This window comes from Danio rerio, chromosome 21 (genome assembly GCF_049306965.1).
Source record: "Danio rerio strain Tuebingen ecotype United States chromosome 21, GRCz12tu, whole genome shotgun sequence".
NCBI lineage: Eukaryota > Metazoa > Chordata > Actinopteri > Cypriniformes > Danionidae > Danio > Danio rerio.
In genome coordinates, this window is record NC_133196.1 from 23,558,612 (window position 1) to 23,583,373 (window position 24,762).

Consider the following 24,762-nt stretch of genomic DNA (forward strand, 5'->3'; position numbering starts at 1 on the left):
GCGACTTTGGTTGTAAACTTATTTTCATTAATTGCCAAGGTAACATTTTTAATTTCATTGTTATTTTTCCATCTTGAATTGAATATTGTATTACTTCAGATCTATTTTACAAGTTGTTGCCAATAATCACAACATTTAGCTTAAAACAGCATGGTTTGTTACTCTTTTCAGTGAAAGAATGCAACGCAAGATACTGAAGACAAATATATAGCGAAAAGCTAATCTTTTTATTATTATTATTATCATGAAGCCTGTTTACCCAGTAGTTTAAAAAATCAATTAAAGTTTTCAAATAACACCAATTATATCTTTTAACTTCATAGTCTACATAATTTAAAATCTCATGCCGCCTTTTATTATGGGCTTGAATGTAAAAACAACAACTCAAATCAATGATTTCCTGATCATTCAAAAAGCACCCTGTAGTTTTACAGCAAAGTTGTTTATAAAGAAAACACACACACATAACCATTCAGCCATGCATAATGATAAGCTTTAATAATGTTTGCATGTATTCCACCTCTAAGGCTTTATGTACAGCAAGTGCTTCAGTAAAAATGCTTCAATGGAAAATAAACAACACGTCACACATTTTAAAAATCATGTGAAAACACAGTTCAACCAAAAAACTATTTCAAAGAAGCTGCTCAACACCGCCGGTAGTGTAGACATTCATTGCACAGATTAGCAACATTAGAATTAAGTCACATTCTTTTAACACAATTTTTGCAAGCGGAAAAAACAAAATTGTCATGCAAACCCTGTGACTGTCCATCGATTTAAAGGGTTCATGGTCAAACTGAAACAAAAATAAGAGCAACATGCGATAGTGAAGAGTGAAAAAGTGAAAGAACTGCAGAGGAGACCAAAGAAAGCCTGAAATACTCACACCGAAGGCTGAACTTTAGATTTCTACATTAATTCTGCTAATTAGTGTTTAATTCACACAAAAGAGGCACCACATGTGCAGAAGAAACTGTTCTACTTGGTGTTCTAAACGTCACTTATTGCTTTGGTGCAAGAACTGAAGAAAAAAAAAAAAAAAAAAGAACATTCCACATATTTTACATCAACACTATTACATTTGTAAAACAATCATGTGCTCTGCATGAGAACATTCACAAAACACACATTATCCTACCGTATTTGGCAAGTGAATATTTGATTTTAAGCTCTGCTTCTTGGCAACACGTAATAGTAATTGACTGAATGGGATTGAGGGTGATGAGAATGGTGAATGAAATGTAAATACAGCAAGCGGAAATCATTTCTGTTCAAAGGATTATTCCAGGTTCAATGCAAATTAGACACCATTGACAGCATCTGTCAATTGCATAATGCAGCAGGTTGGGTTCAGTAAGTAAAAACTCATTCGTTTTCTCAATAACTTTGAGCTCATTCATATTATTTTTAAATCAATTCAGACAATCACAGGGGACAAAACCTCATTACCCATAATGCCATTGAAAATTCGACCAATCAGAGAGTTGAAAAGTTTTCAATTTCAAAATCAGAGGTGCGTGAAAAAATATAGATATGTATTTTAAACTTTAGCTCTGCTCTTCCTATACAGCCCATAACTGTCTCCATAATATTTGTATATTGCAAAATACACTGCTTCTATAGATACAACCAACAACTTTAAATCAATAGTTTTATATTTATCTGTTGATTATTTGATTGTGTCCTTCGCAATAATATTAAAGTCTTACTTTAGTCTTTTTCTGTCAGGCTTTCAAAAACGTCTGTAGTGAATCACCTTGTAGCTGGCTGGTTTTAACATTCTAAAACATGCATTCTAAAATCCATATGGGCAAAAACGAACAGGAAAAATACCTCCAGAAGCAGAGATGCTGAAAAAGTATATGATACTAATGCACTTGATTACAGTCATACAAGCCCAAGCCCCCTATTACAACAGGAGGACTAGTGAAATCCCAGTAACTACTTGACAAAATTACAATTACACATCTGATCTTATAAAATTGGCTATAAAATCTGGCACGAACTGCCTTAATTGTTTGTTATGCTCAAATGGCTCAGACCAACTTGGTCTAGCCAGTGTGCATAACCCTAAACGCAAATCTCAGGATTCTTTTTGAACCAAAGCTCCCATTGGCAGCAGAAGTGACACAATCACTTCACCAATCGATGATTGGCTCTTTATTCTATTTAGAAGGCAGGGCATATGGTATCATGTTGCGCAATAGTTTCTCCCATTTCTAAGTGTATACCATCATGGCATGTCTACTGCGCTCTCCACTAATATTGGCACCCTTGGTAAATATGAGCAAAGCAGGCTGCGAAGTTATTTTACAGTTGTTTTTTTAAGGGACAGTTCACCCAAAACTGAACATTCTGTTTACTCACCCTTTATGCTGTTACAAACCTGTTATTCTCTCTTTTTTCTGTTTTTACACGAATGAAGATATTTTTAGGAAAGCTGGAAAACTGTAACCATTAACTTCCACAGTGTTTGTTTTTCCTACAATGGTTGTCAATAGCTAGGTTTCTAAATGCAAAATAAACTAATGCCCAAAACTAGGATAGCACATAAAAAATTGCGAATAAGATTTGCAAAGATTCAACTCATCGAGTCAAAGACAATAATATTGTAGCTTCCTGATAATTTGGCACCAAATATAAAAAAGAAACTGGAATTTGCTGCATTTCAAGAGTTCACACTTGGGAGATGGGGTCAACAGTGCGATTCTTCAAAAACGAAGGGAAGGAGGGTTAAATGGGCTATTTATTGTAGATTAGGATTAATCTGATTGGTTTATCAATGATTGCAAATAAGAGACCAGCCGCGATCAATCATATGACGTGCTCCTCTCGAAATTTGTTTATAAAACTTTACTAAGAGAAGCCACTGTAGGACTTTTTCATACATATTAAATAACTTGCGACTCGAAAGGTCAAGACGAAAAACAACCTAAAGAACAGTAGATTTTGTAGGCACAAACACCCAAGACAGTTCTGAAGGTAATAATATTTAACCACTTTGATGACAGACTTTGGCTGAGGGATTTTTCTAACGACCAAAACAACATTTTAGATGTTATGCAATGTGGTCGGTCTGCTAGTTTTTACATTAATGCGTCCCATCGAGCTTATTTTTCTGTTAAAACAAAATCAAATGACATTTTTTGATGCGACTGATGGATATTATTCATTAAATGTGTTCCATCGTAATTTATGCACATCATAATACAATGCATTTTGTTTTATCAAATAAAACCTTTATCCTAGTCAGTTGTGCACATACATTTTTATGCAAATTTTCAAACTGCATGCGCATCTTGGCATTTCCATTAAGCATTATGTATGCGATATTACAAAATGCACATACAATTTAAAAATATCTTCTTTTGTGTTGTGAATAAAGAAACTCCTAAAGGTTTTCAGTTTTGGGTGAACTACCCCTTTAACTTTGACTGAATCTTGAATATTCCTTTAACAGATTCACAAGGACTAAAGATTATCCTTTATATAACAGCTCTGAAAGTACATGATACTGTATACAAAGATGGACCACCTGTTTCTAGGTGTGCCTGGTATCAGTGCAGTACAAACTCTCTGTGCCTGAAGCCTAATGTGTACCGACAGCTCTACCTACTGGTGGATAGGGAGCCCTCGGGTCCACATTCAGATGCTGATGGACACTTCAGCGTACAGTAGCTGTAAATATCACAATCGCTGTGAAAGATGGTGCACTTTTGCCATGCGCACGTACAATCAACATGGTCTCGAGCATCAGTGCTGGTGATCTTCAGGAGACGCTGGAGTGAGGATGTGTGGTGAATGAGACATGGGTTTTTTATGGATGGATGAATGAGAAGCTACAGGTTGACCAGGTGAAGGTCAGAGGCAGTGAAGTGAGGGCACAGTGCCATGTCAGGGTTCTTCAGCTGCTTCAGGACGCGCTTGTAGAACTTGGTGCGCACACGATTGAACTCCATGATGTCACATGGGTCTTCCTCCATCCAAAACCTGTGAAACTCCTGCATCAGATAACCTGATAGATAGATAGACAGACAGACAGATAATCTTTCAATAATTCTTTTATTTTTTAAATTAATTCATAAACAAATAATAAATATACTAGAAATAAATACTAAAAACAAATTATTCATTGTCATAAAATGTTTGTCAATATATTTAAAATTTAAACTCTTACCAGCCACTTTACTATGTACACCTGTCTAACGGCTCGTTAATGCAAATTTCTAATCAGCCAATCACATGGCAGCAACCCAATGCATTTAGGCATGTAGACATGGTCAAGACGATCTGCTGCAGTTTAAACTGAGCATCAGAATGGAGAAGAAAGGGGTTTTAAGTGACTTTGAACATGGCATGGTTGTTAGCGCAGAAGGGCTGGCCTGAGTATTTCAGAAACTGCTGCTCTACCAGGATTTTTGTGGTCTGAGGAGTCTTGAATTCTGCTGCAACATTCGGATGGCAGGGTCAGAATTTAGCATCAACAACATGAAAGCATGAATCCATCCTGACTTGTATTAACAGTTCAGGCTCCTGGTGGTGGTGTAATCTTGTGGGGGGTGTTTTCTTGGCACACTTTGGGCTGATTATTAGCAATTGAGCATTGTGTCAACAACAGTCTACCTGAGTATTGTTGCTGACCATGTCCATCCCTTTATGACTACAGTGTACCCATCTTCTGATAGCTGATTCCAGCAGGATAAGGCGCCATGTCATAAAGCACAAATCATCTCAGACTGGTCTCTTAAATGTGACAATGAGTTCACTGTAATCAAATAGCCTTCACAATCACCAGATGTTAATCCAATAGAGCACCTTTGGGATGTGGTGGAATAGGAGATTTGTATCAGCAGCAACTGTGTGATGATATCATGTCAATTTGGACCAAAATCTCTGAGGAATATTTCCAGTATCTTGCTGAATCTATGCCACGAAGGATTAAGGCAATTCTGAATGCAAAAGGGCATCCAACCCAGTACTAGTAAAGTGAACCTAATAAAAAGGCCGGTGAGTGCATATTAATATAATGTATACAATTATATATTTAATGTTTACAAAATAATTCATATTATTATTATTGCTATATTAACAGAATAAATATAAAATAAGTAAAGTAAAATAAATACATATAAATATAAACTACAATAATTTTTTTTACAATTTTTTTATAACTATTTAATTTCTATAATTATTAAATTACATTAATAATGCACATAACGTCCATTTTTAATGGCTGTTATGTTTACAAGTTTCAAAAGTCACCAGCAATTGGCAAGTGTGGAAATTTTTTAGTTTTAATCCCTTTAATTGTATATATATTTTTATATATCTAATTATGTAATAGTTTTGTTTTGTTTCTTCATAAATCTTTTAGACAAAGCTTTTCTCACAACAAGTACAATGGCGACATTATGATTAGTACTCACAGAAGGTCTGTTGGAAGTGCACTAGGCTTGGCATCTCTGGTGCCACATTATACAGATGAGTCTTCAGAGCTCCGCTCACCAGCAGGGAATAGGCCAGATCTGTGATGTTTATGCCAACTATAGCAAAAGAGTATCTGCGCCACAAAAGATGAGGGTCAGCACAAAACACACTTGTTTAGTGTAAATAAATATTATAAAATCCTAAGACTCAGCCAGTGTTTGTCTAAGTATGTGTGTGTGTGCGCATGTGTGTGTGTGCAGTGATTTAACAGGCTTCATGCTACACATCAGAGCTAATGCATCCTGAAAGCTCATGACAAGCAGAAGAGCCTGATTCAAATCCTCACACAAAACATCAGCGCAGCCGCAAAAGCAGAGTTCACACAAGTTCACACAGTGAGTGATGAATACGCACACACTGCACAAACATTCACATTTAAAGAAAAAATGTACTCTTTAGATGTATATAGGAGTGCTTGTTTTAATCATGTGTCTGTGCACTTTATTATTTTGTAAAAATTCATTCACCCTCAGAATCTTTAATCAAATATATTGTTTTCTCACCCCCCTTGAAATTAGTTTTCTTTACTTCTGGTCACGTGGAAGGCCTTTTGGGTGGGGCTATCAGCACAAACTCGTTTCTGCTCTGTTTTCATCCATTCATCAATTAAACTGCCTAATTAACGCTTGATTTCCGTTGAATGACATCAAAACAAGATGTATGGAGGGGATCAGCCCTTTAATAGTAAGAAATAGCTTTCTCTGATCTCTGGTCTATATGTTAAAAATTAATCATTAAAAATGTATAATATAAATATACATTTGACCCCCACTATTACAGTTTATACCATTGAGAATGCAAAACCAATCCTAGGAAAAATAGCATTCAACAGTCTGACACTGGACGTTCTAGAGCACCGATAGACATCTTAAGTATTCACAAAACATGTTTCTGGTAAAATAGGTGCTTATATCTGCATGTAGCCTAAAAAACACATCATTTGTATAGTTTGACCTACAGTAACCTCTAAAATAGTCACTAAATATCCCTCAAAACACTGAAAACGTATACATTTTATTAATAATTAGATGTAATTTAAATACATTCATAAATTTGATTTACTGAAGCATGTAATACCAAACTACTACTAAAAAAAGTTGACCCCCCCTGATCGTCGATGTATAATTCGCACACTAAGCAACCTCCAACCTGCAATCCTTCAACAATCCAATCAGTTCTCAAAGGATGAAATCATGCATCGATCTACTTTTTATCTATTTCAAATAGATGTAAGTCATAATAGAGGGAAAAAAAACTAACTTAATTTCCGCTTTATGCTAACTTTAAGAACTGGTCTCCATTTTGGAATATGCAATTCTACAGTCTTTTTTTTATTTTGTTGCTATGTGTTGCTAAGGTGATCAGACCTTTAAAGTCTATGTGAACTAGAAATTGCTAATGCTTTTATCGCCGTATGTTGATGAACTTCAAACTGTAGGGGATGGAGCTTTCTTTTTGCACATCATTTTCTCATACCAAACTAATGGTAAGGGGGGCGTGGTTGGGAATATCCTTCCAAAACCAACTGAGTTTCTTTTTTCAATTAAACACAGAAGAAGATACTTGGGAAACTAGCAGCAATTCATATCCATAACACACAAATTATTACTATGCAAGTCAATGGTTTCTGGTTTCCAAAATTCTTCAAAATATCGTCTTTTGTGTTCAGCAGAAGCAAGAAACTCAAACAGGTTTGAAATAAGTGCAGAGAGAGTAAATGATGACAGAATTTTTTTGAGTGAACTATCACTTTAATAGCAGGTGTAAACAGGACCTCAATGTGAGTATGCACAATAGTTTGCAATTTTCTGAACTCACCCGATCGCTTTGTCGAATTTCTTCTTTTCCCATTCAGCTTTGCTCATTTTGCTGTACGAAAAGCCAAAATGTTATAACATGTCCACTTAATCCTGATCTTAAACTGAATATAATGCAGCCAACTACTGAATAAACGACAACAATTACACACTGGAAAGAAAGAGAAAGCATTCGCAGCTACTAACCAACGTTACAATGGAGCAAAATGCCTTGTGTTTAGAGTGAGGTGAGGTTGGATATTTAAAAAACAACAACAACAAAAAATAGCCATTAGACTGAGGCAAAATGATCAAATGAGTTTTTTTACTGAGAGAGGAAAAAATGTACCTGGCTTCTTCTTTGGAAACGTCCCTGTGCATGACAGTGATGATGGGAATAAAGCAGAAGCAGGAACAGAAAAAAAGGAATGTGTGGGTGTGTGATGTGTTTTATGGTGAGAAAGCATGCTGAAGGTGTGATATTACATGGCATGAAAAAAATCTTTTTTTTTTTAAATATGCATGGTGTGCACACACACAACATAAAATAACACACTGATAAAAAGCTTCAATGACAAAAACCCCTTTTTTGCTCATGCATTTAAAGCTTAATGGCGTCTTAAAGTGCATTAGTTAAATTTAGCGGGCTTTTTCGAGGGATAAAACAATGTACTGTAAATGAGCCTGACCTGTGTTTGGGCTGCAAGGAGTCATGAAGAACTTGAAGAGCAGTGGCTTTGTCGTGCTCTGCAAAATACCTGCAAAAAACAAACAAAAAAAGCATGGCTATGTGAAAATCTATTGCTAATCAATAAAACTACTTCAAGTATACTACAAAAATAAATTTGACCTCATGTATGTTATTATGTATAGTATGAAATGCATTTAGATTATTGGTTCGTTAGCAAAAGGAAAATTATATGCTGACTACTAAAAACAAGCTAACTGTGAATGAAATATATTTCACCTCAAGTATGTTAAAGTCTGCAAGAATCAAAGGTTGTTGAGACTTTTAATTTCAGTATGTTTATGTAATTACAACTGAAATGGTACAGTACATTGAGTAGGGGACGGGCTGTCTTTTTGCGGATCATACATTTGTAGCAAACTAATAGTTACTTAACTTCATTGTTGAATAATTGTTCATGTGAGCTAGAAAAAATTAACATTGTTCATTTTGATATCACACAGACTTAATGTTTTTAGAATATTGGTGTGGTAGTTAGCAACATGCTAACATAAATTAACTAATAGAAACAAGTTTTGTGTAATTAAAAATATATTTTGCATCATGTAGGTTAAGTATGGGCGGTAAAATTTAGGTAAAATTTGGGCGGTTTTGAAACAAATTTTATATGCAACTTATACAACAAAGCCCATTCAGTTAGTAGTGACCAGGGGTCCGTTCTTTGTACTTTACTTAAATGATCCAGGATCCTGGATCTGTTAATCTTGATAACTGGTCTCTGGCTAATTTGGTTCTTCGAACAAGTTCACGAATCAGATTAAAATGTCTAGATAAACTGATCAGAGTTGCTGTATGTGTTGTGAAGGAGAGATTTATCGATTCTTGAAATCATGATCAGTAATGCACAGATTGGCTGACATCATCTGTTTAATATTGAATTATCCATTAATTCATTCTCTTGTTGGCTTAGTCTCTTTATTAATCCGGGGTGAATTCCACAGCGGAATGAACCACCAACTTATCCAGCAAGTTTTTACGCAGCGGATGCCCTTCCAGCCGCAACCCATCTCTGGGAAACATCCACACACACACTCATACACTACGGACAATTTAGCCTAACCAATTCACCTGTACTGCATGTCTTTGGACTGTGGGGGATTTAATTATTGGATTTAATTATCCAAGTGAGCAAAATTATATAAAATTCATAGTAAACAGTTTGTTAAATATGATACACAATAACTTTCCACATTTGTTGTGAGCTGCAGGCTTTACACTATGATGTGTCAAGAGTATTCATCATATATTTCAATGTATATCAATGTATTTAGTTCTACATTTAGAGATTTTCTTTATTATAGTAGCTTAGGCCTACTTAAGTTTTTAATTGACGTAAGGAACTGTATAAATTAATTTTGCATCAAAAAAGCATTTTGATATTGGTTAAGGTGTCTGCAACTTTTACGAAGCATCAAATCATTGGCATATTAGTGGTTAAAACACGTGTATGACTACATAAATTATTATCCTTTTTTTTTAAAGTTGAATACTGTGCATGTACGCGTTTGTATCTAAAATGTTCATATCAATAAATTTTCTCTTTGAACCATCAGGTGGCAGTCTTTGTACTTTTATTTTGAAGTGCAGATTGCATAAATTTTATTATATACATTTACTATTTTCCCAAGTGCATATAACTACTGTAAGAAAATATCAGCACTTGGTACATACTTTCAGTATTATCTTTGCTTGAACTAACCCAATATAATCCTGTTTATATGAAATAAACCTGCTCCCGAGCGGGTTTGAGCTACCGGAACTATTGCTATCACAACAAGTCTCAGATGAGTTTTGAAGAACGAAACGATCCTGGATTGTGTAAAATTATCAATATCTAAATCCAGCTAATAGTCCATGTTTGAAGAACGGACCCCAGAGCAAAGCACAAATCATGTGAGCCCACCCGCAAGAGGAGGTGAAGAAAAGTTGTATTAAAATCTGACTCCCCGGACAAATCTGACTCCCCTTCGCGTGCACACGCATTATGCAAAGCCTGCAGTTAACTCACAGCGGTTTATGATGACACTTTTATCGATCATTTTTTTCACAATTGATAGCAAGAACAAACATAGAAGCTTTGTCTGATTAACAAGCAGCACCTAATTATGTTATAAAGAATTTAAAACGCCAAATAGGACGAATTTATATCCCATTTCGAAAGTAAAACATACTCTAACATTACGTGCAGTGTGTGGGTGAGAGGGGGGCAGTGTTTCAATTATGTTGTGGTTCTGTGACTGCTGGTGTTGGTTGCTGTATGGTTAAAAATTATGTCAGTTAAAATAACTAGGTTAAATTTGATTTAAATAAATAACAATTTAATCAATCTATTAATCTTCTTTTGTGTGTGTTTTGGCTGGTTTTGGACAGCTTTTGGGCTTAAAAGGTCAGCTATATCTGGCAACACTGATAAAGTTTACCTGAATGCTGGTTTTGTTCTAATTAGTTCAATGATGATGTATATTATGTATTTAATACATGAATACAACATTGTTACAACCACATTTCACTGAAATATTTGTTTAAACTACTACAAAGATTGACTGTTTTTGCCATTATTTCACTTCAGCACAATCTGTCACTCACAGCAGGTTGTGTAGGCCCAGGAGACCCATGCCCCTGAAATCAGTCTTGGGGTCGTTTCCTTGAAAACCAATCTCACACCACTGCTTTGAGATGCGTCCAGAGAGAGGAGAATCGGGACGGAGTTCCTTCCACAGCTGGTGAGTAGACAGACATTTTAGATGGGTATCACTGAAGACTATTACTTATTTTAGATTAGTTCTGTTATGGCCTACATTTCAGCAGTGTTACAAATGTCTATTTCTTATTTTGTGAGAAGTGATACCTTCATGAGCATCTCCTCGTGTGCTGGGTTTTCACAGTCATACGGCTCTCTGCGCAGCTTCTCCACCTCCACTACTAGGTTTCGGTAACCAACAATCTGAAGAAGGCAAGCCTGGAGAGAAATGCCAAGCCTGGAAGAGGACAGAAAATACAGTGAATGTGTTTAAAAAGTAAGTGTACAGTACACTGTATCGTCAAAGGATCTTGATGAGGTCTTACTGTGGGTTGGTGTCGAGGTTAATCTTTTTCAGGGCCATAATGTCATCGATAGACTTTTCCACAGAATCTGGATGAACGCTGATGGCAGACTGCAAGAGCTATGGAGGTAATTGATAAGAAAGATAAGCTGTTTCTCCAGGATTTTTTTGTTTTGTGGCCGAAAATAACGAATTTTTTAACTATTTTCCTTAAAACACAGCATAATTTGTTATAAATTCTTGTGTTTTGCTCTGAAAATACAAATAAATCTTATAAAATTTTAAATTTTTGATTCCATGATTATTTGATTTCAAGAGGACTGGATTATTAATTTATTTAATAGCTAATATTCAAAAATATTATAAGATTTTTTTTTTAAAGCTTTGCATACAGAAGACAACAATATCAAACAATCCCTATTCACACAAATCTGAGCCGATCTGGTTGTCAAGTTCTCGGACATGCTTATAGACCAGCATTTCATTCATTTATTCATTTTCTTTTCGTTTTTCCGTTTTATTAATCAGGAGTCACTAACTCCTGATTGAATAAACCGCTAACTTATCCAGCATGTTTTACGCAGTGGATGCGCCTCCAGCCGATACCCAACACTGGGAAACACCCATAGACTCGGGCCAGTTTAGCTTATTCAATTTACTAACAGCATGTCTTTGTGGGAAACCTGAGGACCCAGAGAAATCCTAATTCAACAACAAGTGCCCTTCAAAGTGAACTCTACAGGATATTCTGCCATGACTTTAGATTGAAGGGTGCATGTTTCATTTAAATGGCATTTTAGTATGTGATATGCTCATTTTAATGTATTTATTTACAGAGATATATTATTTCACGTTTCTCTCGTAAGACGCTGCAAAGAGTGCCATTGTGTAAATCCATAAATGAATGTTCTGAAATAAAATAGTGGTTTCTCATCCTTGGGTAGATGGCAATGAAGGAGAAAAGACTAAGGAACAATGCCTAGGACCACGACTGAGGACTAGGATTGAGGTCGAGGACCAGAATTGAGGCTGAGAACCAGGATTGAGGACCAGAATTAAGGTATTGAGAAACGCTGCTATAGACTGAACATCTAATGAACATATACACATAACCACCTTTTTTTTTAAAAGCTACACATTCACAAACTTTTTTTGAAAGCCATTTTAAGAAGTTTTCAGGCCAGTAAAACACTGCTAATGTGTAATCTGCAAAGTCGAAATACAAAAAAGTTTTCTGTTTTAGCTCAAATAGGTGTCATGTAAACGCTTCTAAAACTAAAAATATTAAAGATCTTTATTAATTGAATACAGATAAAATAAAAATTTAAAAATTTGATTTAAAAAAATACAATAAAAATATAAATAAAAAAGACAATGGATTACAGAAATATACATAATAAAGTGACAAAAGCACATTGCAAAACATCTTTAACTATTAAATTGAATTAAATTTTAAAATATATATCCATTATATCATTAAATATTACTAAACTAGATACAGTGGGAATAAAACTAAATCTCAAGACTCACCTCATGTTTAGAGCATCGGAGTGAGGATTCTGTGAAATAAAAAAATATTAAAGAATTTAAAAAATGTCCCTTGATAATATAGGACTACAAATACTAATATAGTGTCACCATAATCACTGTTTGTATTTACCAATCTTGAGTGTCCTTCGAGCGCCAGGTTTGTTATTGTAACAAATGCGTTGAAGCTCACATCGTCCCGTCACCTTCCGGATGACAAACTTTAGGCCCCGCCACAAACACTTACAGTACAGGAACACCAGGAACTGGGTCAGTACCCTAGAAGATCCAGAGAAATATAGAGAGCACTGAACAAAACAATACTGATAGGCCTAATACACCTGTGTATTCTGTCCCAGAATAAAGCATACTCAATTTGGACATTATATCTGAGCACCATCAGATCATGTGTTTCTCATGAACGCTACTCGAGCTGTTCAAAGAGAAAAGCACTTTATTTATTTTTTTCTCTTATAATGGTCTGGTGTCTACAAAAGCTTGGTCTGATCCCTGTCGTAAAAAGCATGTTTTTAGACAAAGATAAGTGGGCCATGGTGATGAAATGGGTCACAGTTCTGTAATGATGTGAGGGATGAAAGTGAAAGATAAATGTAAACCTAATATTCTTTACTCGGGTTTCTAGTTTAGCAAGTATCATGCAGTATGTTTTTATGTCTGTTAGTTTACTGTGTGCATCTGCTCAACACTTGGATGAGTACATTCATTCATATTCCTGTATTTTAGGTCTGCCTTGTGATGTGATTTTAGTCATTTTTATTTGAATATATCTGATTTATATATATATATATATATATATATATATATATATATATATATATATATATATATATATATATATATTCATGTGATAAAATGTACCATCCTTGATGGCAACGCGCTCAATTTCTATTTTAGATAGTAGATGGTAAAACAACACCATATACTACTAAGATGATCATCTCAGGTACAATTTATGTGCTTTATTCAGTGTTTAATGCCACCAATTTGAGTTTAAATACCATTTTACGTGATATTTATTGCCATACTACTACTGTAAAAGCAGCAGCTGTTTACCTCAGATCTTAAAAATAAAATAACTAGCAGATGGTTTGAAAAGGAACTTCATAACTTTGACAAGATCAGTCCCTCAGTAGCCTATAATTAATATGTTAAAGAGGTTTAATATGTATTAATTAGATTAAAAGTCTTTACCAATTCATTTGGAGTGTAGTGGCTGGTATTTAAATGTTTCTGTCATGTCACGTCACATTTGGTGCAGACCACCAAATTTCTTGTCTCTGGAATCTTGTCACGTCACGTGTTGTTAGGACATGGTGTTACAGTGTTTTGATTCTAACTTTCAATAATATAATTAGGCCACAGACAATAATGCATGCAATACAAACTCTTGATATTATTTTAATGAATTAATACATTTATCATTTAATTAATCAATCAATAATTCATTTGAATAATGTCAAAAATAATTTAATCAATACATGGATCCATCCATCCTCCCATATAACTGTATATAATCATTTTATTTACGGCCTATTTCACTACAGTAAATAAACCTGTTTGAGTCCAACTGCTGATTTCGTTGAGAGTTACTGCTCACAGGATAGACTCTCCTCCCCATCGGCATGCAATGAATTTGTGATCCGACCTGTATTTTGTAAAAAAAAGTGTTATTTTCTATCAAGGTTGTTGAACAGAAGTGACGTGTCTTGAAGGCAGTTTCATTTTCAGCACTTCAATAACAGACAGTTACTGCATTATAAGGTCTGGGTGATACATAAAACTAAACTGGCACATTGGGAGTAAACACTACTACTTGTTTCACATATACTGTACATCTTATATTGTAAACAATGTAATTAAGAGCAGTCGCTGATAAGAAAGTGCATAACTGAAAGTCACAATACAACTCGTCCACCAAGGGATTGTTAATTAAAAGGTCGTTATTTACATTTTAAGAGATATTGCTGATAGTAAATGTTAGTGGACTGAAAAGACCACAGACTGGTGGAGTTCCAGTGTAATCTCACCAGATTTCAAGTAGCACTGATGTGTTTAATTCATTTTTCATAATGATCTGTCAGGTTGCCAAAATAAGTGTGGTACTATAAAGGTTGCTATAAATATTTTAAATAAATAAGCAATAGTATATTACATAATATTTATGTCTGATTATTTTATACTATATAATATATATATATATATATTTGAGATTAAAAAAGAGAACTCAAATTAAATGTAATTTATATGCATAGAAAGTGTATTGCCGGTAGATATACATTATGTACTTTAGTATTTTAATTAACATTTGTGAAAATGTTCTGTAAATCAAGCAAAAATGTATGATAGTAATTGTTGTTTATAGAAAATAATAATAATAAACAGGACACATTATATTGTGTGGGGGAAAACAACATAAAAAACTGTATAGGCCTACACAAGTAATATTTGGATGCCTAAAAGCTCTTTTTTATCTTCCAATGACAAAATTGGTCCAGTGGCAATGATGCACGCAATAAAATGTGATTCTAATATTTCTGTTAACTTGTTAAATAAAACTATTCGTTATAGTTTTAAGTAACAATTGGCATCTAATTAATTCATTTTAAAAAAGGCGAATACATCTATTGTTTCTCTTTTTGTTTCCACATCAGTGACATAATTGGGCCACACAACAAAACATGCGACGTGAACTGATACTCTACATGAGTTTAATGTGCATTTGAAAATGAAAATGGAGGTAAATGAAGCAGTGACATTTCATCTTATATGCAATAAACGATTGGTCACAATTAAGCCATACTCACCTTAGAAAATGCTTCATCGCGATTATCTGCTTTCCTACAACAGTATAACTCACATTCGAGGGTGATCTAACCACCTGCACAAACACAATTGAAAACAAATCCACAGTGTATCTTTATTTAATCATAATATTGCTGCATTCAGCAGTCGTGGATACAAATAGCCAGGATGTCTCGAGGTCGTCAGTGGCGTTAGGCGGATTAAAGACGTTGCCGTGGGCAACTGCTCTACAACCAACATAACGGCTACATATCACTTCCACATATTTCATATCTTATACATTCCTTCACGACATATGCATTAATTACAATACAGTCAAATACCCCAGCTTATATAATGACATCAAGCGGACATATTTACCGTCGAGACTAGTTCATTTTTCAGAAACGTTAACGGTAAGGGTTATTCTGACCTCTTCTGTATTCTACACCACACATGACTGTGTAAAAAAGGCGTATCGGGTATTAATGCATCAGAGTATCTGATAAAAGATAAATAAATGACAGGAACATACGTTTCAAGATGTCGCTGGGAATGGGAATATGCCTGTCCTCCTCTCTCTGTACGGCAGGTACCTGTTATTCCTCCATGATGAGCATGTGAATGAGGGAGGGCGGGCGCTTCTCAGCATCGCAATGCAGCGCTGCTCTGACTGCCGCACGGCGGCGGAAAGACCCCAGCAGACCTCTCTCAGAAGTTGGTACTAACTGTACTACATTAAGAACAAAATTGTATCTACACTTTTATCTTTAATAAATATTGCTTTTTCCACTTTTGAAATTTAATGGCAAAATTATCTTACTCTTTTAGAGCCAGTGTTTAGATGACTTAGGGGCCTTATTAAACCTCCATATTTAGGTTAATAAATGACTCAAATATAAGTTATACTTTTATTAATCTTTGTTAATGTTAGTTCATAAAAATACAAGTATTCATTTTAGTTAATAATTTAAACAATTTAACAAATGCTATAGTTAATCCATTACTGTGCCCTGCAAAGACAATAGTTTTAGCTTTTTTTATTAGGTAATTGATATTTTTTATCTTCTTCCTTACGTGGATCTGCATCTTGAACCTATTTTGTTGTTTTTCTCAAGTTTGTAGTGTTCAAACTAATTTGGTGGGGGAAAAAATGCAGTATTTTATTTATTTAATTTTTTTTAAATTAAGGGCTATAGGTATTTGTTAATTCTAACATTTAAAAACAATTATCTGCAACATGTATTTATTGAAACTTCTGCAGTCATAAAAACAGAATCAGTCAAAATATTTATATAGGTATATAAATAGGTAGCTTTTGCATCTGTAGCAGTGTTCTGCCAATAATATCTTAACAATATAACATGTGATGTTCTAATTTTAGCGCAACTATACTGCTTAAAAAGTAAACCACTTTCAAATATACATTAAAACAAAATATACATACAACATATTCATATAAAACATTCTGTTTAATAATAAATGTAACAAGTTTAATATGAACCATCCATCATTTCAGCTACAGGTATTTTTCACCTAAAGTATTATAACCTTTCAATTTAGTAACTTAAAATACACACCCATAATAGAATGTTTCTAAGAACATTAATACAAAAAACAAACCTCTCGCAGCGTCATACCCTCATTAATGAGCACTTCAAAATGAACTGAAATGTTAGCACCTCGGGTGGTTAAAGGTGATACTATACAGGTCATTACACTGCATTTTTTCAGCAAAATATTTGCTTTTTTAAATGTAACAGCTGAATTTAAATCTCAGCAGATTTATCTAACATTGATATGCAGTTTGATAGACTGTAGGCACACGGAAGTGGATTTGAAATCCACAAATAACACAAAATACTTAATTTGGCAAACCCTGTACATCCTTCAGAGAAAAATCTGTAAAATGTACTCTACATTGTAGAGCTTCATGTCTGTGAACAGATTCCATTGCAGGGTGCTTTGTGTGAAGACCATGTCCTATCGGGATTCTCTTGTCCTTCCTTTGGTAAACAATTTTCAACAATGTCTCCGCCTTGTTGGTAATTTGCAGATGAATCAAGATGATACACCACATCATCATTGACATGCGACTGATCTGCTGTGAAGGTTGGTACAACGTTGAACATGACAAAACCAACCATGATCACCACAAGAGACACGATGTACAGGCCTGTAAACTTCAAAGAAAAAGGAAAGTGCTTCAAAAACTTGGAAAGAACTGAAAATCAATTAAAAATTGTCTAAAGATTTATTAGCAGAAATAAAGAATTTATAAAAAGGTCAGCCCCTCTGGACAGTTATTATATAAAAAGAAGACAGTGAGACAGATATTGGAACATTTTGTGATCTTCACTTTGGATTTTCCATTTTATTGATTTTCTAAAAATGTATTTTTTTTCTGCTCACCTTGTAGCCAAAGAGGAAGATGCCACAGAAAAGGCTGAAGAGGTCTGCGGTCAGCAAAGAGAGGTTTACAGCTGTGGCACTGGTCATCTTTACCACCACAGGCATGAAACTGTACAGCCCGTACATACACAGAGTATACGCAAAAAAGAGCAAGCCTACAGAATAAAAATACAGGCATTTACCCATCTAATCTAATGAAAAGGAAAACAGAAATTATGAATTAAGGAGGTTTAAAGGGGGTCTAATCTTAAATTTAAAAATGTTACTCACATTTTTGCCAGTCCCAATTGATGGCAGGTATAGCTTTGTACTCAAGTATAGCCCTTTAAAATACAAAAAGGATAGTTACAGATATTACACCAAAAATGAACCAGGAAGTGCTTGACAAAAGCACCTGTAGGGAGCTTACTTTTTCCCCTCCATATGCACCAGATGATTTCCTACAAACACTCCAAGCACTCAATAATAAAACTTATATATATATATATATATATATATATATATATATATATATATATATATATATATGTATGTGTGTTAATTTCATTAACAACTATAATGTAGTGAAATAATATCATTTAATATAGCAGGTTAACAATTTATAATGTAATTTAATCCTGTAATGGCAAATCTGAATTTTCATTTAGCATGGATTATGAAAACGTGCTACGTAGATTAGCATCTGCCTACATTTTGTAGTATGGCACAGCGAAAAGGGGCAGAACTAAACGAGATGATTAGACATTTAAAAAAGCAAGCGATTGGTTCATGTTTAAAATTTCTGTACAGAGGTCATGTTTTGATCCTTGATTAGTCTTACGCAGTCAAGAGATGTGATTTTTCAGGTCAGAGATCATCAAGCTTAAACTTTCCAACAGAGCAAACTGCAAAACTTGTCGCGCGAGCTTGCGTTTCCGGTCTGATGCATTCTCATGCATATGAATGGAAGTCTATGTGGAGAAAAGTGCAGCGTGACTGCAGCTTAATTCTATCAGCTATTTTTATTTTATTTTTTTACATTAAAAACAAAACTGTCTGATTACACCATGACACGACATAACCAATCTGCAATCTTTTTGCCAATCATTCCCATGCATAAAATATTACTCTTCATGGACATTAGTTAAAAGTAAACTTATTGGAAAGAAGTACTTATTGAAACAATAGTTTTATGTAACAGTTTACATTCAGCACTGAAGGTAGAAAAGCAAAACATGATCCAGATCTATGCAATCCTGTGTAGGTGATCTATTTTGATTTCACAATAATGAATTTTTAACTAAGTGTTGTGTTTGCATCCATAATGAGAAAAAAAATCGTACTGATAGTTATGTACATACCATACTGCACACCTTTTTAAAAGCAAGGCTGTGTCTCTGGATGAAGAATGAGCATTTCAATTGAAAGACGGTTATAAAAGTAGAATATGAAGTGGTGTACACAAAACTTACATTTGCACCCCACTGATGAGAGTGCCAAAGAGCCCTATCATGCCTATGTACTCCACCCTGCTCAGGTTTTTCACAGTGTATTCCTGACAGACATTTGACACTGCATACAGAGCAGCACTGACCAGCACGAGTCCATCACCCAACAACACATGACTACCTGCAGTCATAGACACACACACACACACACACACACACAACAGAGACTCAAAGATCTATTTTTGTGCAAGATTGACATTTCTACGATCCATGATAAAATCTTTAGTCACTCTTGTTTGATATCTTTTGTAGCAGGAATAAAAAAAAAAAACTTCAGGTTTCTGATAATGATTACTTAAAACACTAAAAGCTTAGTATAACAAGCTTGGCCCTCTTAGTATGAAGAACTTACTTGATCCTTGGTCTCGCCCAGCCAGCAGATCTGCTCCTACCATCGCTCCGACACCAAACAAACACACAGCCACAGAGACAAAATGCCACGGCCTGTAGCGAGTCTTTAAGAAGATCCATGACAGTACCATCAGAACCGGGATCACAAAGCAGTCCAGCAGCTACAATACATAACCGTTAGTTTATTAGATTAACAGAAAAGCTACAGTAATATGAAGACTTGGTACAAAATAGGGCTTTGTGGGGGATAGGCAAGATTTGCCTATTTAAGTACATTTGATTAAAGGTTTCAACACTTCAATGTGGTGTGATATCAGCAGTCACTGATAATCAGCTCAACAGCGCAAATGAACAACTCTTTACTTTCAGTTATAGCACAAAATAAACATTTCTTAAGTAGCATTTCATCCATGAAAAGACATCAGTAAAAGAGCTTGTAAAAACATTGTCACATAGCATTTACTTCAGAAAAGTCGTTCAGTGTTCAGAGCTTGTTGGCTCACTAGACTAGAGAAATGAACTTTAGACAAGTGCGTTTCTCTTAACATTTGAACTATTTTGGTGTATAGTTTTATTTGACTTAATCTGTTATTCCCAGCTTAAATGTATGCATACAGTTTAAATCTGTCATGAAAACAAGTTGTGAAAGTTACTAAGTAAATGATTACATACAGTTCAACAATGAACTGATGTAGAAACAAGCAAAATATTTGCCCTATATTAGTGGATATATTAGTTTTATTAGTTTTGTTAAGTTTTTCATTCATTCATTTTACTTTTACTACATACATTAAGATGTCACTAATAGGTTAAGTAAATTGGTCATAAAATGAGGAAAGCAACTTTTTAAACAATGAATTAGAGTAGAGACATCCTAATAGGCGATATGCACAGCTAGTGTTTTGTAGCCAATGATGAACTTCCAGTAAAAGGTTTGTGACTTTTATTAATTTCATAATTAATAATTTCCTTTTACAGCATTGATGTTGTAATGTAATTCAAATTTAATCAGTTAAATAGACTTAAGCATCTATTTGGTTGTTAAAGAGAAAAAAAGTGTTAAAAAGAACAAAATAAAAAGAGATGAAAACCTGTTTAAACGCATGCGCCATCATTAGCAGCAGGTGAGTGCAGAAATTGCATTGAAAATACTGGGGAAAACCTAATTTCCATATTTTAAAGACATGGCGCGGAAAAATATAATTTATTGCAGTGTTTCTTGTTTGATCTTAATGCTACTTTTTATCATATTACAGCCAGGCAGTGAAAATTTACTGTTTTTATTTTTTTTTTTTAATCAGATCTTAAACGCGGTGATTTTGTATAAAATGACAATTAAACGGATACCCTGGGGCTGGCTGACTAAGGCCATGTGCATATACCCCATTAGATTTGAACATCAATGTAATATTTTTGCAATGATTTAATTAGAAAAAATAAATGCTCATACATAACTGTGGCCTAGCTAAAACCAAATTACATACCGAATCACAATTATTGTGTACTATTACACACCTAATACACAATTATATATAAAGTATATACATATGCAACTAGGAAGAAACTGTTCTTACCTGTATACTAGTAAGGGTAGTGAACTGATATGCCTTCACAACAGTGTAATTGGCTTCTACATCAGTAAGAGCCATCAGAAAATACTTCCACCACTTTGTTTTTAGAATTTGAACAATATTATTTTCCCCTAAAATAGAACATATAAAAGTGGATTAATGTATTACATATTTTAGTTTCAGGCAATACTCTTAAGAAAACTACACAGTATGGCTTTTATGATTAATCAATGAAGAGTTCATAAACAGAAAACTTAATTTTTATTAATGTTCTTAAATATTTTTATTGTTTATTGAAGAGTTAATTTACAAAAACACGATTTATTAAAATTAATAAAAACAGATTCAGACATTAAAATCCTACATTTTGAGTAGAATAAAAATATGTCTTTGTTTTTAAGTTTGATTTGATACCAGAACAATTATAAGCATGTTACTGCAAATTATATTATTCACTTTTAAATGTCTAATACAAGTAGTGAGTGTGCTGAAACATACCTCTCCTTAGGGCTAACACAAAAGTATAGGTGAGCAGCAGCAGAGAATAATTGAGAAAGCTTTGCAGCATTGGCGTTTCCACGTCCTTTGCCAGATACTGACATGTAACTGCTGTCCCACATATCAGCATGGACAGGGCTTGACCCATTGCAATAGTTTTGAAGAGCTGCCTGTTAACACAATTCCGAAGTTACTCCAAAAATACCAGCAAACTTAAAAAAAAAAAAAAAAAAAAAAAAACATTACACTAATCATCCAAAGAAAGATTTAACATCATACCATGTAAACACATTTTTGAGTGCAAGATTACGTGGACCACAAAGAAATCTTCCCCAGCGCCTGAGAGTTTCCAAGCTTCTGTTCTCAGTGGAGGTTTCTCCTGCTTCACAATCCATATTTTACACATAGACCACTGAGAAAGTGAAGAAAAAAAGTGTAGAGTAACATTTAAGTTAATATCACAGGCTTTGATGTTGGGTAAGGTCAGGTGATTACTAAAAAAAAAAAAAAAAAACTTAATCTCTTTAGGAATGTATGGCCAATAATTTTGACCTCAGGGGGGCTTCTTTTATAAGATTCCTTGTTTAATGATATTTAAAGGTCATAATATAAAATAAATAAAAAATACATTTTGATTAACAGATCCAAATTACTTGATATTTAAAAAACAATTTATACACATATTAAATGCAAGCAAATAGTCTAATGCCTCAATGCAAAATGATATGGATTTTTATATGACAAACTGCATTTTTAATGCTTAAATTGTTTGTGTTTTTGACTAAATATTTAAATAAACATGGCTAATAGTATATATAAAAAGCCTAAATCGGGATAAGGACAAGATTTTATACAAAACATAAACGATTCAACAAAACAAAAAGTACAGTGCAAGTTAGCAACCATAGTAAAGTTCACTTTTAATTTCATTCATTTTAAATACAGACTCTAATATCAGCAGAAGCCAACTCGACTTTCTGGGGTACCATAAAAGGTTCACGTTTGAATGAAAAAGCTCTGCAAGATAATGCAGTTTATGGTAATTCTACTGCGAAAGCTGAACATCAAAGTAGTGATGTGGTGGTTTACGGATCTCCTTGAGCACGTGGCGTCTGTCAGACACCAACAGTTAAACGAAACCAAATTATCAAATGACCTCCTAATCAAAGAAAGACTGATTAACTCGTCATTAAAAACATAATTAAACATTTTGCTTTCCAAAAGCTTTCAGATCAAATATCCTTACGTTCTTACGAGTTAGCCTTGTGGCTAGGCTAAAAACACAACGTCACGTGTTTACAAGCGAAATAATATAACCGAGGGTCTATTAAATACCTGAATGTAATCGATCCGACATATCCGTAATTCGTGTGTAAGTTAATCCGGTAAAATCCAAGCACTGCATCCTTCCCTGAAAAAAGAGGAATCATAAATGCGCTCGGTCAATTCAAAGCCCCGCCCATTGTGCAATACAGCCAATATCCTTCCACGTCTCTCTTCCTCTTTATTAAATTCTGACCAATGGTGGAGAGACCTGTTCTGACCTAATACAACTTCAGAAATCCTCCTAAATCTGTAATTTATTTTCGTGATTATAAGCTGCAATATTCAATTGATGATTATAATCAAAGAGGATAAATAATGACGAGAATTGTGATTGCAAGTCATGATTTTTGCAATAAAACCAGGCCATTAAATAAGCCAAAAGTACCCCGATAATATTAAAACTCAAAATATGTCACAGGACTCACCGCCTATTCGTATTCTTAAGTATTAAATACATAGTGTATACCGCTATTCATTAAATATGTTCTTTTTTGAAAATAACTGTATAAGTCACCCTAAATAATCAAATGCAGTAGAACTTCAACCAACGGAAGTCAACCCTTATTTGTGATATACATTTTATTGAAATATATTTTAAAAATCCAAAATAAACATTCAGAAATATATTTATATTAGAACATAAACTTTATGACTTTATGTCTTAGCATATATATAAGTGCACTCCACAACTAGTACACCCAAATTTATGTTATAGAAAAATATTTAATACAAATTTAAAAAGAGGAAAACTCAAGAGAAGCAAAAAAAATTGGAAAAAAAAATAGAAATGTAGATTGTAATTTTTTTTGCAATATTTTGTTTGAATTTAATTGTATTATCTTTCAATTTCTAAATATGTTTGGTGACTAAAAATGTATTTTAATAACTATATATGTTTAATAAATCTGTTTTGTTTAAATACACCAAAATACATAGCCTATTTTCACTGAGAAATAGATCAAAATATTCATTTTCAAAACGCAGTGTATGCTGAGCATTTTGCATTTATTATTTATTTGTTATTGTCTAATGTCCCTGTGTCTCAAAAAAGTGTGCATAGTCATCATCCTAGCACACTAAGCACACATTTTAGCATTGGTAGAATATCAATTTATTAAAATTGATTAAATCAAATTATTATTATTTAACCACAACTATATATAATTGTTGCACTATGGCAAACTTTTAACCTGCAAAATAAAAACAACAACCCATGGCAAGTATTAAAGCAGCCTAATTCCACTGGAAAACCACAGACTTGGCAAGCCTTCTGTACAGTGAATTGTGGAACATCACAGATACTGTGGTGAACCTGACTGACACCAAGGAGAACTATGTTCCTGGATAAGCACTTGTTAGTGTTACAGTTAGGATAATATTTTTGGATTGAAATGCTTCCCCAGTATAAACAATAGATGTTTATATAGGAAAATGCTGTGCAGCTGTTTGACTTGGAATTGTTTTGAGAAAGTGTCCTGCAGACAGGCCTGCTGGTTCCAGATTATCACAAGTTTAGATTAAAGAAGGTTATTCCTTAATATAATCTGTAAAAACTAAACCCTTAAGGAGGACAATTTATTCTTGTGACCCTGCTTAAATGTGATTGTTTTTTTCAAACGTGCATTATAGCATAATACGATGATGATTAAATCAATTTTACCATCCTACACTGAAAAAATAGTCTGTATTTGTTTGAAATGTTTAATGCAA

General features: G+C 34.0%; 2 protein-coding genes and 1 long non-coding RNA gene across 7 annotated transcripts; 1 reads left to right on the forward strand and 2 right to left on the reverse strand.

Moving 5' to 3' along the window:
* Positions 1-471: 471 nt before the first annotated feature.
* Positions 472-16,066, reverse strand: elmod1 (ELMO/CED-12 domain containing 1). Of its 5 annotated transcripts, XR_012396614.1 has the most exons (14): positions 15,943-16,033; positions 15,431-15,504; positions 14,180-14,271; positions 12,739-12,884; positions 12,609-12,637; positions 11,101-11,198; positions 10,883-11,012; positions 10,621-10,754; positions 7,976-8,044; positions 7,636-7,659; positions 7,494-7,517; positions 7,309-7,359; positions 5,430-5,563; positions 472-4,018 (listed from the first exon to the last, which is right to left on the reverse strand). XR_012396614.1 is itself a non-coding variant. In XM_021468917.2 (13 exons), exons 3-13 carry the CDS (start codon positions 14,248-14,250, stop codon positions 3,843-3,845), a joined length of 1,062 nt encoding a protein of 353 aa, XP_021324592.1. In that variant the 5' UTR covers positions 14,251-14,271; positions 15,431-15,504; positions 15,943-16,033; the 3' UTR covers positions 472-3,842. The 5 variants fall into 5 exon arrangements, 4 of the variants coding, with proteins under 4 accessions (XP_021324592.1, XP_005161264.1, XP_021324593.1 ...); XM_021468917.2 differs by lacking the exon at positions 7,494-7,517; XM_005161207.5 differs by lacking the exons at positions 7,494-7,517; positions 14,180-14,271.
* Positions 15,578-17,593, forward strand: LOC141379864 (uncharacterized). The gene is made up of 2 exons (XR_012396781.1): positions 15,578-15,823; positions 16,000-17,593. It is a non-coding gene; the product is annotated as an uncharacterized lncRNA (long non-coding RNA).
* slc35f2 (solute carrier family 35 member F2) lies at positions 16,686-23,131 on the reverse strand. Its single transcript, NM_001076556.1, is given in 9 exon segments — positions 16,686-17,590; positions 17,820-17,974; positions 18,090-18,142; positions 19,271-19,427; positions 19,659-19,818; positions 21,232-21,359; positions 21,727-21,896; positions 22,006-22,138; positions 23,062-23,131. Coding segments are annotated over 8 exon segments (1,191 nt in total). The 5' UTR covers positions 22,122-22,138; positions 23,062-23,131; the 3' UTR covers positions 16,686-17,338.
* Positions 23,132-24,762: the final 1,631 nt, after the last annotated feature.